General features: G+C 33.1%; 2 protein-coding genes across 2 annotated transcripts in view; one reads left to right on the top strand and one right to left on the bottom strand.

The window, feature by feature from the left end:
* Positions 1-3,927, bottom strand: part of LOC105156584 — a gene marked incomplete in the record, with an annotated part of 4,284 nt that extends 357 nt beyond the window's left edge. The window contains 8 exon segments of the mRNA XM_011072756.2: positions 71-122; positions 268-375; positions 565-708; positions 790-882; positions 1,663-1,746; positions 2,141-2,299; positions 2,845-3,223; positions 3,801-3,927. Coding sequence (XP_011071058.1) covers positions 71-122; positions 268-375; positions 565-708; positions 790-882; positions 1,663-1,746; positions 2,141-2,299; positions 2,845-3,180 — 976 coding nt within the window.
* Positions 9,928-13,571, top strand: LOC105156585 (cyclin-D1-1). The gene is made up of 6 exons (XM_011072757.2): positions 9,928-10,360; positions 10,690-10,776; positions 11,759-11,857; positions 11,952-12,156; positions 12,264-12,394; positions 12,481-13,571. The coding sequence occupies exons 1-6, from the start codon at positions 10,112-10,114 to the stop codon at positions 12,721-12,723; spliced, it is 1,014 nt and encodes a 337-aa protein (XP_011071059.1). The 5' UTR covers positions 9,928-10,111; the 3' UTR covers positions 12,724-13,571.

A 15,795-nucleotide genomic window follows, 5' to 3' on the forward strand; every position in this document is an offset into this window, starting at 1 on the left:
ATATAGATTCAAGTGAATTGATAGATACAGCTTTAGCGACTAGACTAGATAAGAAAGGAGAAGCTCTAACCAGAAAGATTGACGGCCAAGTTAGCCTGAGCATCAGCCTCGGAGTTTAAGTCCTTCGAGGATAAAGATAACATGTTGATGTTAAAAAGTTTGGTAATGTAAATAGGAATTGTCAAGGAAAATGAAGCAGTAAATAGACATAAAAAATTATACGTTTGATCGCATTTAGCAAATGTTAAATGCAAATGCTAAGCTTACCCTCAGAATGTGAATAATTTGGAATGAAAGAAACATATCCTTCAATTTCTTTGCCTCCTCATACAAGGTGAAGATGTTTTGGTTTTTAACCTTCCACAGACCTTGAATCTGTTCATAAATTTACCCATTAAATACGCTAGAGAAAATCTTAAGGTGCCATTAATTGATAAATACAAGGCACACCAAAACATGTGAACGATTCATTATGACAGGACTCATGAGACATAAAAAATCATTTCAAACTGTAATTGATAGGAACGCAAGTGAAGTTGGGAGTCACAACAATGCATGCTGTACCTGCATGCAAACAAGTTTAGAGTCACCTCGAACTCGAACGTCTGTAAAACCTTTTCCAAGTGCATATTTCAATCCTAATATAAAGCCACGGTATTCAGCAACATTATTGGTCGCTATTCCTAGCCCTTCACGCAACCTACAAATCTAACACATGAAAAATGTTGATATATGTTATAACCAGCACAGAAGATACACAACCTCTCAAAAACAAAGAACGGTGCTTACCGAACTTCCATCATCAGACCGTACTATAGCTCCTGCTCCTGCTTGTCCAGGATTTCCTTTTGAAGCACCATCAAACTCAAGAGTACAGGATCGCTGATAAGGACTACAAGGATCAGATTTCTAGCATGCAAAGTTAATTCATCTCTTCCTGATACTGCCTGAATCTTACAGGATATATTGTAAAGGTTAATTTTACAATTAACTCAGTTGCAGTTGAAGATTATTTCATAGGGTGGGGACTTATTACTCCTTAACTCCACAAAGAAATGACTAATTTATAAGTAACCCAACTATGAAACACCATACTAATTGATTGATTCTGATAAACTCTATAAAGGCCTAAGGTGAAATGCGTTGTTAGGGTATCATTTAAAGTCAACAATGGCCCAAAAGCCTCACGAAAGTATAACAGGTTGATAAACTTTCCAAATCCTATCAATCCATCCACACAACACATTGTGGTTTACTATTCTGAAACAGCGGGAATTTTGTTGACTCAGCAACTCTCCACAGACCACAGACAGCAAATGGACGCTGGAATCTTGACAATTTTCAAACTAATGTTTCCTATTTCTGTTCATGAGCTAGTGATAGGCTTTTTCCAATGTTTCCTTCTTTTCTTTTGATGAGAATTGGGACGTAATGGAGGTGCTATAACAATATAGAAACTTCCCTTGCATTTAATTCACTGACACTCCACAAGAGGTGGCAAGTTCTTACTTATCAATGGTTTCTGCTTTACATATGTTGAAGAGGCAGTATCCATCTTAGTTTTCTATGTACCCCATTTGTAAACCGGACTTGATTATGAAGTATTTATAAACTATGTTACAGAAATATTCTGTTCAACTGAAATGATTAATGATCTCTTACCCCACTATCTGACAATGAAGCTCCCTGTGACCTCTTCTTTGCAATGGGCTCATTAGATGTTTCACCTCTAGAAGAAGACGGCTGCTATGTAAACATGAGATGCTTGTAAATAGTGAATATAAATAAATCAAAATGAAAGAGGGATATGAACAAGATCACATAAGTTTCATAGCATATGTAGAAAAAGAGCTTTTTAGCTTGCTTCACACTGCATGTGTACACTTAGTGTTTTTTAGTAGCATTGAGTTTGTCACAGTCACAATTAAACAACTAAAAAATTGAATCTACAACCAGTATAAACAAAAGAGTGCAACTCTTCTATAGAGAACCCAGCAATATAAGCGAGTGAAGCCAAACATTCTATGACTTACATGTGGAGATCAATTAAATTTGAGATTGGATATCGTGTTCCCCAATGTAATACATGAAATATGGGATAAGAAGAAAAAAATAATCAAATATGTAAATATCAGCTGACCTGCAAAGGACATGCCTCAAGATTACCAAAAAGTTCTCCAGTTACATCAGAAGCTCTGATGCAGTATAGAGCATTTTTAAGCCCACAAGATAGAAGATACTTCTCTGTGTCCTTTGGCATGGAGCAACCTTTGTACACACTAGCAGGAGGATCACGAATCTGCCAGGAAAGAGGACAAGAGTTGAGTTATTTGATTAGTGCACACTAATTATAATTTATTTTTCCATCAGAAACAAATCAAATGAATGGACAGTATATGAAAATACAACATCACAGGAACCAACAGTTTTCATATGTCAATCATGACTGAGAAAATAGTAAACAATTTAACATATAAGGTTTGCAAGATAAAACCACTTTGGATAGGTCAAATGAACAACAATAGTAAAAACTCCCTGAAGAAAAAAACAGCACAATAATAGGGGACAGGTGTGAGAGACTCAACTCATAGAAAAATGAGATTTCAGAAATTAAAGATGGAATTTTTAGGAAATCCTTACGACTCATATTAACACATAGGAAAAGAAAGAAGATAAAGAATAAAAACAATAGGAGGGGATGCAATTCAAAGTGAACCAAAGTGAGTAACAATTTTAGAACAATCAGGGGTTCACAAGCTTCATGATTCATGACAAGAACTTAGATTCATATTAAAAAGGAAACAAAGGAAATTCACATGTCAAAATCAGATAAGAAGTAATCACCGAGGTTCCAACTTGAGCCTGACAATCACTTAAGCTTTTGTAAACACCGATAAGGTCACCCTTGCGAACAACAAAAAACGATTCCTTTTCTTCCTTCATTGGTGCTTTAGGATCACGTTTCGTCTTACGAGAAGTCCCTCCACCAGACTTTTTTGAAGAATAGTACTGAACTTGATATCTTGTCAGCAACAATTCCAAGTTTACTGTTTTAACACCTGAATGTTGGAAGCTTGTTTTCCATGAAGGATAAAAGTACCCGCAAGATGGCCTCTTGGTAACAAGACAACCTGCCCCTGATAGTATAGTTGAACAACATGCATGAAACAAACTGATCATTCGTCACAGTTCTGTCCAAAGTCCCAATTATTCCCCAGATTTCCTGAAACGATATTTGTATTCGTCACTTGCTAAGAAAAGATAAGATATAGCCGGGTTAAGCATCACTTCTATCTGGTCATTCTGTCACTTCCATTAGCCAAATCTTTCAATGCATCCAGAAAACAAACAGCACCACTTAATCTATCTAAGAACCAACTCCCAACCTTGACTATCTGAAATATAATCCTTTTACTACTACATCAATTTCGTTAACAAAACAATAAATAAAAGAAAAAACTACAGCATAAAGGACTCTTTCAGCAATGAAGAACAACAGATTATATTAGCCAACACTACACTTTCAATTTTCATATCTTTCAATTCCAAGCAGCAAGATTTTCGAACAACTTCGACAGACTGAGAACATCCCATCAGCTTAAACAGATAAATAAGAGAAACCCCACATTCCCAAGCAGAATTTAAAGGACTGCAACATCCATCAACTCAAGCAGCTTGATAGAGCACGCACATTCAGCACAAAAACTCATATACTAATTCAGCAGACAAATCATAATAAGAAAGAATAAGGCACAACCCAATCAAAGATAACGCAGACGAATCATCAAATACAAATATACCTAAAAGCTAGACTCAAGCACAATGATGCAAGCGTACACATACTCCAGTCAACTGCAAAACCCTTACTCTTTACTGTTTGCTCTGTCACTGTGCGCAGGGGCTTCGGGTTCAGGTGCGAGTGTTTACGGGTTTATCATAATAAGTGAGTGACTTTTGATTTGTGGAAACTGGGCTAAAGACATAGCCCAATTCGAACTATAATGGAGATCCAATTAAGTTGGGACTCGGGTCTAATTGAAGCCCAGTTGATTTTCATGTGGGTTCGGGTTTCTTTGTTTCTTTTTTTTGGATATGATGTTGGTTCGGATTTCAAATTTTTATGATTTCTTGGAAAAACAAGCCAGCCCGATTATACAGTCCCAACTCTCTAACTATAACTCAAAAAGAAAAAAATATATATTCCATTATATGTAGTAAATATATTTTTGTACTTATAAAAAAATAAATATAATAGATACATATATATACATGGATTGAGTTTAATATTATTATTTTTTCTAGTATAAAATTATTACATGAGAATGCCAAATGAGGAGTAAAATTAAAAAATTATGTAATTTTTTTTCGATAATGTTAGCATTTTTAGTCCAAACCATAACGAAAGGAGTCTAATGTAAATTTTTAAAAAGAGTGTAAGTGTAAGTGTCATTTCGCATTTTAGAGGGGTCTAAGCGTAATTAATCCTGAATTTTGTTATAAAAAAACAAAAAAGTAGAGTTGTCATTCCAATAAAAGAAATTGAGAGTTTATTAGGTCAGAATCAAAAACAGTTTTTGGGTAAGTAGCTGATGAAGAGTAAAATGTCATTGTGGATAGTTCAGTTTGCGTTGACTTAAAACTGTTTAGATCCCCACTTATTTTCTACTAATTACAATCAACCAAAAATAATGGTCCCTCTATATACATTGGTCCTAAACAGTTGTTCCCTGTTCTAAGTCTCTTTACATCTAACCTTAACCACTTAAAGTAACTTCACTATACATATTTTCCAACACTATATACTGTCGTTATCTTTATTTCATGTTCTTGTATTGTTTGATTTGATGTTCCAGTGAAATATTATCATTTGATTTTAATTTACGAAAATATATTTCATATGGACTGCGCGTATAATAATACGTGTATAGGATGACCGAATACATTGATGTTAATGGGACAAGACAATAAACAGAAATAAATATATGAAACAGTATATTCTTACGTACTTTATAGTATAGTATTGTTATATTTTATGTATTTAGTTTAGTCTCTATTAAATGAGAATTTGTGGAAGAGGTTGTGAGTTAAGACAGAGTTGTGCCCGACAGCAAATTGAACATCAGCAATCCAGCGTACTGGACTGGGTATCAGATGAATATCTATATATATATATACTAGGAAAGTTTGTTCTGATCCTCTTGGTTTCTTGGTCATCTTTATATACTAAACTGTCATTAGATACAATAACATTCTGTTTCCCAAAAAGACAAGATTTTCAGCCTGCTCTTAAAAAGTTGTGTATTGTCTACCTGTCTTTGGCACATACCTAATCACACAATTTATATTAATTAATAATAATAATCACTATTAAAATAAAGTAGAAAAATGTAAATACAGTGTCAATTTTTTTTTCTTTTTTGTACGGTAATACAAATTAAAAAATATGTATAATTCTTTATTTATTTAAAAATAATTAATTATTTGTTGAATATTGACAAAATTTTCAAATGTGCAACCCCCCTCTCTTTAATTTAGAATCTGATTTAAAATATTAATAATTCAAACATAATGAATACATTCACATAAAATAAAAAAATAAGAAATTATTATAAAAGTAAACGTACCATAACATTTAAAAACTCGAATTCAGGATATTTTTTTATCAGCATTATCAATTGATCAAAGGTTGACAGAAATTACCTCTCAAGTGATAGTGGATTGCATATAAATTATAGTAATTTTCAAATGATGTGTATAGGTATGATGAGTAGCATTCTATGTAGATGATACAGAAGAGTCAACAAAAGAATCGATGAGAGGAGTGCGAAGTCAATAGTCCGATGTTTAAACTAATTATATACCTAAAGTGACTTTGGATGAATGCCGAATACATAATTGACAGCCTAGCTACAAATTATTAATTATGATTTAGGGTTGGAATATTGGAGTGTGAAATTAATCATTATCCTATATATATCCACCTCCTTAAATATATATATATATATATATATATATATATCTGTGTGTGTTCTTACATGGATGGATATTTCAAATTGCAACAACTAGCTTAATTAGGCCGAATCTCGATAATTAAAATATTTTGATGGGGAACGAGCAATTGGGGCACTCATTAATCCTATATGCATCACAATTAATATTTATAATCCATAAAGATTTATACTAATTATTCAAAGTTCATCGAATTTGCAAATAATAACAAAAGAATTGAATAAAAATTCATATTTATCATCGATTGATTCATTACCGGCAGGTCAAAAGTTTTTCTGTAAAAATTAGTCTTATATATCTCCATGTGCTAATGCATATGTGGAGGTATATCGTTACCTTTATAAGGGTGTAGTTGGTCAGAAAAAAATTATTTAGCGTGCAATAAGTCGTTAATCAGTCAATTGGGGATGAATATGAATTTTCATTTAACTTTTTGTGCTAATGTTATCAAATTCGATGAAGTTTGATTAACAACTAGATGTAGTTTTTCAAACTATAAAAAATTTATGTGTAATTACATCAAACTTTAAGAGAAGAGGGTGTTATTATCTCTAAAAAAAATGAATGCACAAAGTACATGCGTGGAAAAAATGTAAAGGCAACTTGCAACTTTCCCTTTGCCTACGATGGAAAAGGAAAATAATGCAATAAGAAAGTAATAATGCAAACACTAACATTCACGATGACAAGTTAAAATACTGAGAGAATGTTGAAATATAGAAAGGAAGAACATTAATAAAGAGAGAATGAAAATGATGTTCCACTCACAACTACAGAAACAATAAATGGACATATAATGTGGTAAAACACACATGCATGATACATATGAACCTATTGAGGTTGTTGAAGAGCTCAAGATCAAACAGAATACTATGTATGGAGAAACACACTCCAAATCCAGAACAACTCCATATCTCATCCTCAGGATGGGCAACAATGCTATGTTCATGGGATGTTGACTAAGGTTATATATATATTTTCCATTACAGTAATGGATTTCCGACATGTTTCTTATCATCATCGTGCAATGAGTTTGGTGGCAAGTTTTTGAGTCTCAATGCATATGATTTCACCAGTTGAATATCTAAGTTTAGGATGTACGAATTATAATGAGGTTGCAGACGGAATTTAAGATAATTAATATAATTTAGTCTATGCATGCTCTACAAGAAGCAAACCATAAAGAGCGATCGTCTCATAGAGTAAAAAACTTATTTAACTATGCAGAAGGGCATGCAGGAAAATGTCAATCGGGATGAATTCAGACATGAGTTGAATAAGAGTGATAGGTTGCATTTAATATATTGAGAACCAAAATAGCATTTGCATAGTTAGTTGTTTGCAGATAAGTGAAGCACCACCCATGTGCCTTGAATGTGTACATATGAAATGAAACCATGTGAAACTAATAGATGCACTTTTATTTATAATGAAAAAAATTCCTAAAAAGCGTGTCTTGCAATAAGCTTTTCCCATTAATAGTAGTCTATCTAGTTGGGAAAATATAAAACTTATCCCCTTTTACGGTTCAAAATTAAATACAATATTTTTCCTTTCTTTCTTGTTTCCTTTTTTTATGTCCAATAGTTATTATGATGTCGGAATGTTGTATATTTTGTTTTAAAGAAGGAAACCAGCAGGACCATTTCTATCTATTTATTTATGTATTCTTATTGTAATAATAATATTTGATGGTATTTTTTTTTTATTTAAGATGATGACAACGATGATATTATGATATATAGATTAGATGAGGAAGAGGGATACTTGATTTGAAATCAATTGACATGACAAAGTACGTACTAGTAGGCTAACAGCAGTTGACGAATTAATTACGAGTATTTATTGAATGGGTGTCCGTAGGGGGAGAAATACTTGCTCATAATGTCCCTACAACTAGCCCCGGTTTTCTTTGATTCAGTTTAGGTTGCAAGGGCACCATAACACAAGTGGTTTTGTCTGCAAATTAGAAGAGAATGGTATTTATTCTTTTCTAAAGGTGTTCTTATCATGAGAAAATTAGCCAACTACCCATAACAAGACGTTAAATCATGTCAAAATAAGACTTGTACATCTAAAAATATGGACGTCACAAATGGAACAAAAAGTTCCACTTTTTTTTTTGATTCATTACTACATCATTAATTAATATATCTAAATTCAAAGATTAATTAATGCACCAATATTTATAAATTAATAGACAAATTAAAAAATAAAATACTGCTATTAAAAGTAAATTATATACTGAGAAAAATCATAAATCACCTACAGCTAGCTACAACTAAAGAGTATCGTTGAACTAGCGCTGGTGAAAGAATTAAATTTGTCTACGATTATTTCTTTATATTTTCTTTTACATAATTTTCAAAGTTAAAATTGGATCACACAACTATATATCCTACGCTCAAATTTTATTTTGTTTTCTAAAATTGATCTTCAAATAATCAATTATATAAAATCAAAATATTTTGTAGGGTTTTGCCTAACTCATCCTATTTGTCTCCATATATTGGTAAGGTTGAAAGTTACCAACAATTACAAAGCTCATAATTACTTGCAACTATTCCAGCAAAATTGTCTAGATTGAACGCTACTTGGCCGGCATCGTCTGGTCATATCATCAACGTTGAAGAAAAAAAGAAAAAGGAAGGTCCATATACAATTTTAATTCTCCAATTTCTATATATATGCAAAGGATAGGAGAGATTATCTTCTAGAATAATTCTTATCTAAAGAGTTGAATATTATTCACATTTCCTGTATCATTTCTTTTAAATAATTGATTCATTACATCATTTTATATATTTAAATATAAATATTATATTTAATAATTTAATTCAAATTAATTAAAAAAAATAACAAATTACTATAGAAAAAATAAATATATATTTAGACATTAATAGCATTGGAGCTAAAAAATTTTAATCCAGGAGGCTTCAATCGACCACTGAATTCACTAAAGCCTCGTTGTGATTCCCAGTATCAACTGTTCACAGCTTTTTGGGGTGAGTTTAAGTAGTCAAATCATGTCCACGCGCCTCCAAAAGCTGAAACAATGCTTATGGATACTCCAATTTATGCCTATTCTGTGTTTTGTGTGACCCAATCCAAGGACGCTAACATAATTAAAAGTAGTTTTCCTTTTGTCATTACTATATTATAACAAATTGGATAATTACTTTTACTGTTGTAATATATTTTTTAATTTTAACTTTTACTGTTTTGATCATCCATATTTAAATAGTCAAACACATACTATCTCTGATATAATGATTGACACATACCTCTAAATTGTAGAAAATATAATATGGGGCTATCATCTATCTAATTGATGCATTTGTATGGAATATAAATATTTTACATTGATATATCATTTGGTATTTTATTTATATGTGTCTACATTGTGTATGTAAATTTCACATTATGTATAAATTTAAAAATATATTTTATGAACGTGAAAGATTAATCTGTTTCACAAATTTGGCATAGTAGGTTCAAAGTCTTTAAACCACCATTTCCTTCTTGAAATGTTATCTACTAGTGAGTTGAGATTTTTTTTTTAACGATCGTCGTTGCATCAGTACATACAAATTTAAAAAATTAAGAAAAAATATCAGTTTGATCACTTATTTATTTTATTTTTTCCACTTTTATGTAATTAAGTAAGAATAATAAAATATTAAATTATATATATGTATGGAGTAACTGGAATAGCTATTTCTTGTTCATTTTTTTGATTCACTCGCAAAAGTAATTAGTTTGGATACATAGTTTTGTAATCGCTGTTTCGTAAATGCTCTAAAATTTCGGGATATTTTGGCACTCAAAAAGAAATTCAGAACATAGAAAATCATAAATAAATGTCGGAGGAAAATAAAAATAAAATAGCTTTATGTTTGTTAACTCCTTTATATATCCCAAGGAGAAGTGAATCTAAACCGAGCAAGACCTACAGTCCCCACACTCTCTCACACACACTCTCCACACGCACGATTTCCGACGTATGCTCCGACCTATCTCCGGCAATATTTGAAGCCAAAAAGTTTCGTTAAGATGATAGGAAGAGAATGAGGAGCGATCTTCGTCGGCGGTCAAATTCGCCATGTCAGTTTCGTGCTCCGACTGCTTCTCCGACCTTTTGTGCGGCGAGGACTCCACTATTATCTTATCCGGCGGTGGAGATTTATCGTCTGAATATTCATCGGACCTCGAATCTCCGACGGCGGAAGTTGAGGAATCCATCGCCCGACTCTTGGAAGACGAGAGAGATCTAGCCGGAATTAGTTCGCGCTCCACTCATCAACCGATTGATTCGTCTGTTAGAGGGGAATCTGTTGCATGGATTTTCAAGGTATATTATTTTCTTCCAAATTCTGGTTCATGATTCGTGTTTTCTCTATCATGCGCAGGCGGCTAACTTCACCTTGAATATATGAGCTAGGAAAAGAGTGAATTATTTGTTACTTTGATAAATCCTTAACGAGGCACTTGGACAAGTTAAAATCACTTAAGATATCATATAGTGGAACGGTTTAGAATGGAGTTTCTAGTGTGCGCCTACTTCTGCAGGAGTGACTTTTAATGGATTCACAGAGAGACTCATAAACGGCGATGAAACAGTGATTCGTAGGAAGCTACAAACTTAACGGCACAGTTAACGGATTCTCGTTTCTTTTGCAGGTGCAACGATATTATGGTTTTCATCCATTAACGGCGTATCTCTCCGTCAACTATTTTGATCGTTTCCTTTACTCCCATCGCTTGCCAGTAAGATAATATCACCCTGTATTATTATTATTATTATTCTATTTTTCAACTCCTAAATCCTAAAAATTAGGATTGTTTAGTTTCTTAAATAACTAATGACACCGTATGTGTCAATTAATGTCAGATCAAGACGTTCATTAGTATATATGGACAAATAAAGTATCTTATGTTGATTCTAATGCACTCCTTTTACCCCTCCGCGGGTCATCAAAATCATTTTCGATATTGACTTTCAAAACAACTGAAATGGACCTAAATTAATTATCATTAGTGGATGTTTGTTAATTTAATCTTTACGGGTTGTGACTAAACTAAACTGCAAAAAGTTGTAAATTGCGATTTTACCTAGAAAAAAAATCCCATTTATGAATCATTTATAGGCCTTAACTTTAATTGGTCATAATAAATAGTGATATAGATACCATCATTTATTAAAAACTTTAACATCATCTCCTTGTGTTTAATTAATTCTATGCGCCCAATGGAATACATGTAGGGCGCGCGCGCGGTTCCATGAATTAAAGGCAAAAAAGCTGGAGACTTGAATTGACATAAACTTACCGCTAATCCAATATTATTATGGAGATTGTGACTTGTCGAAGAATTTGTTTCTTGTAGCCCTTTTCATTATATTAATACTCTTGATATTTATGTACCAGAGAATATATATATATATAATGTGGAGGAAATATGTGAATGATGACGAATAGAACTATTAATTAACATGCTTGTTGATAATATATATAAAGCAGCATTATCTTCTCTAAAAGTATATGTATTTAGGAAGGTCCATTTGCCTCTTTTGGTCCCTAACAACCTCAGAATACATGCATTCCGATGGGTATCATTAATTATTTGTTAATAATTGGGTTTTATTGTAATTCAACACAACTAATCCGTTGTTGTTTTATTCTAATAATGTATATACGTATTTGTCAATGAGATTTTGTATTCTTCGTCACACATCTCAAAATAATTGCAGAAAATGAGTGGATGGCCACTGCAACTATTGTCCGTTGCATGCTTGTCATTAGCTGCTAAGATGGAGGAACCTCTGGTTCCTTCTCTTCTGGATCTTCAGGTACTTTGTGATTTATCTTGATAATATTGATTTAGTGAAGTGGGTAGCTTGAAAATGAAAATCAGATTGATGGATAATTTTCTCTAATTATTAGGTTGAAGGTTCATCAAAATTTATTTTTGAACCAAGAACTATACAAAGAATGGAACTTCTTGTTCTGAGGGTCTTAGATTGGAGACTCCGTTCTATTTCTCCATTTTCCTATCTCTGCTTTTTCGCACTCAAGATGGACCCAACTGGAACTTTTACTGAGTTCCTTACGTCAAGGGCAAAAGATATTATTCTCTCAACCATTCGAGGTACTCTTAAGAAGCTAGCTAATTATATTTTTCTCATCATGCATCAATTAATTCTATAATTTAACTAATTCTTTTGACTTGAAATACCTTTTTCTTAATATCAACAGAGACCAGCTTCCTCGAATATCGGCCATCTAGCTTTGCTGCTGCAGCAATACTCTGTGCAGCAAATGATCTGCCAAATTTCTCTTTGATCACAGCTCAACATGCTGAGTCATGGTGTGATGGACTCCACAAAGTAAGAAAGAAAATCATGAATTACGTTATTGTACGTTTGACAAGAAATATTTGCCAACTTGGATAGAAAATCCCCTTATTTTGCAGGATAATATTACGAGTTGCCACCAATTGATTCGACAAATCAATTTCAGTATTAAGCCAAAGTCGCAACCAAAGGTTTTACCGCAGCTCCGAGTAATGCCTCGGGCGAGTACTACTTCGAGTGCTTCATCATCATCATCATCATCATCATCATCATCCTCATCCTCCTCCTTATCCTTGTCTTATAAAAGAAGGAAGTTAAATAATTCTTTGTGGTCCGATGATGAGAAAGGAAGCTCTGATTAAGAGAGTTAATTACAATTAAGAAGAAAAAGAAAAGAAAATGGTGGTGTGAGTTGTCTAGAATCCTCAATATTTTTCCTCGGAGGGTACAATGAGATAAGAATCGAGACGAGTGATGTAGATAAGTAAATAGACATAATGGGTGTACAAAATGTATGGGAGATTTCATTATAACCTTTCTTGGTGGGCATATTGTCATCCATGAATAGGTTCGCAGATTCCCAAGGGAAGGGAAGGGAAGGGGTATTGATACATATGTTAGTACTCCTATTCTGGTGTGAGAAAGTGATGAGAATTGAATAATGTTATAGTGGAGTGATGGAGTACATGAATGATTATGAAGGGGAGAGCAGCGATTGAATTCAATTGTAGCATTGATTGTTGATGAATAAAAGGGATTGGTGGGTCCAGAAAGGGGTTGGAAAATCAATGGAGTTTGGCAAAAAAATTGATGTTGAGGTGCTGTTCATGAAATAGGAGTAGGTTACCAGGTCCATCATTGCACTATACAAAGCTCCCCATTCACAAATTAATGAAGTGATGCAATAAAAGAGAACAGGAGGGAGATATAATAAGGTTCGTGCGTGGCTCCATGAACACCTTATGGGTTGTTGAGTGATGTGTATGCGCGCATATAGTGTGGTGTACACGTGTGCATGTGTGCTTTTTTGGCGGGAAATGTCCCTTTATTTTTCTTTCTTTTGTCCTAACTATATACTTGGACATATATATATATATATATATTTCCTAATACGTGTGTTGTTTGGGTGCGCGTGTAACAAATACACGTGAAACTTCTTTTTCCTTAAACTTTTTCTCTTTTGGTTTTTGTTTGAAACGAGAGAAAAGTCTCTTTCTAGGAATGCCAAGAATTGGCCTAACTACAGAGGTCTTTGGGGCCTTCTCATAATTTATGTATGGTTTTTTTTTTTTTTTTTTCCACAATGAGTGTTGTATTTGGATGTAATAAAAATATCAGGCATTGTTTATTTAATTTACACTGGAAATTAGAAATTCTTATTTCTTACTTTCTCCCATGGTGACCCCATTGATCCGGGGTCTGTGCAGTGCACGTGATTGACAATAAAGATTTTGTAGCTTAGCCATTTGTTTTATTACTGAGTATATATAAAAAAGCATTTAAGAAGAAAGGTGGAGAAAACTTTGTTGTGATGGGTGATGAAGGGACTGGGACTGGGAGTTGGTCCCTCAGGCAATAAAAGACTGATTCAATCAGTGAATATGACTCCTTAACCAGTCCCCTTCTCGTGACCTGACCCATCTGCTGTCTACTGATCTCACCCAGATTTCAAACATTTATGCCTCTTCCTCTACCCCCACCCCCCAGAAACCTAACCTTCTAACTCTCAATAACTAGAACCTTTTCATTTGGCCCGTTCAACTACGTACTACACTTACTAAATTATTATACATTGTATATAATGCTCCTATGAATTTAAATAATATAAAATTGGTTAATAATGTATAATGTCAACAGAAAGTAAAACAATATATAACATTATTATAACTTTTTAAGAATTAAAGCATGCACATAAAAACATATAAAATAATCTACTTTTGTAATTATTAAATCCTAATTGGTTCAACGAATGGGGGTTCTAGAAAGGACGGGCCTTGTGTTGAAGAAAATGCTCGCAATTTGTTGAGTTTGAAATTCGCCTCAAATCCCACGTATTGTCATCTCGTTATTTAAGCAATGCAGGAGGTGCGAGCTGGGGTCACGTACGTCCTCCTTTGCAATACCCAAACATTGACCAGACAGTTACATTATTCCGTGCATTTTGACTGTAGCATATGTCCACATATACATACATATATATATATATATGATGTTGTGGCATGTAACTAATTAGTAGACTTCTACAAATGTTATTATCAATAAAAGTAAATTGTTTGGTTATTCAAGTATGAAGTACACTATTAAATGGAATCCCTTAGTTATATATACCATTAATTGAAAAGTCTTGTTCCCATTTTCAAACTTAAAAAAAAAATATTATTTTCATCTTATAAGTAACGGACTAGTATTTTTTTTTATCTATTTAAAACTCATTTTTTCATAAAAGATATTTCTTTTTAAGAAAAGCACATCGAAAATATTTATTGTAAAAAAATATAATTTTGGTCAGAAAATATCATGTGCGTGGCACGTGATGTCGACATGAAATGAGAGACATTTTCTTGTCAACTTAGCAATTTTCACTACAAATGTTCATTATTATAATTTATTGTCAGATAAATTTCAAGTGGACCGAAAATAACCCCTCCACACTTACACGACGAAAATTACAATTTTTCCTCCAAACCCTGTAGTTGAAAGAAAACAAGGTTCCTGCCTTTAATACTAATTAAATACGCTAATTCTTGAAAACTAAACCCCACAAAATACCTTCATAAAACCTGTAAATTCTATTCAAATGTACCCTCAAAACGAGGGTGTAGAATGTACGGTACAAGGGGACTAAATCATTAATCATCTTTTCATGTATCTTGGACATTCAACCAACAGCTGGTTTCGTGGTCCACATTTGAGAAAAATATGACTATGTTGTCACAAGTTAATTTCCTTAGTACAGTTTCATGGATTACCTACTTCGACGGGCATGCTTGGCTCAATTAATGTCTGCTTCTTTACCTTTGGAAACAAACCCGTAGATCGAGGCTGTCTATTAATTTACAACTCAGCTTCGCTCCTTGCTACAAATACGTCCCATGAAAAGATAAAAGCTGGACAATTTTGAACTATTTTTGGATTAAAAATCTTGTTAATGTTCGACAACATTAGTTGCTTTAATTTGAGGTAACATGCATGCATATGTTGTAATATTCGTGTGTGATTGTGCTAAAGCCTAAAGTCATAGATTTATTTTGTAATTAAGTTGTGTCAATCATGCAACTAATTTATAACAATAATGTTCGACAGAATTGAGTACACCTAACACCTACCAAAGAAAATTGTGAAGAAAATGCTTTGGATTGTGTGATTGATATTAATATATGTGGTTCTAACAATACGAAATCTTGGTCGCAATCACTTAAGGGACAATTTCGAGA

This window comes from Sesamum indicum, linkage group LG2, assembly GCF_000512975.1.
Source record: "Sesamum indicum cultivar Zhongzhi No. 13 linkage group LG2, S_indicum_v1.0, whole genome shotgun sequence".
NCBI classification, from domain to species: Eukaryota; Viridiplantae; Streptophyta; class Magnoliopsida; order Lamiales; family Pedaliaceae; genus Sesamum; species Sesamum indicum.

Coding starts and splice junctions, on each gene's coding strand:
- LOC105156585 (XM_011072757.2), top strand. CDS start 10,112: ATGTCAGTTTCGTGCTCCGACTGCTTCTCCGACCTTTTGTGCGGCGAG. Junction 10,361..10,689: donor CTGTTGCATGGATTTTCAAG/GTATATTATTTT, acceptor TTTCTTTTGCAG/GTGCAACGATATTATGGTTT. Junction 12,157..12,263: donor TATTCTCTCAACCATTCGAG/GTACTCTTAAGA, acceptor TAATATCAACAG/AGACCAGCTTCCTCGAATAT.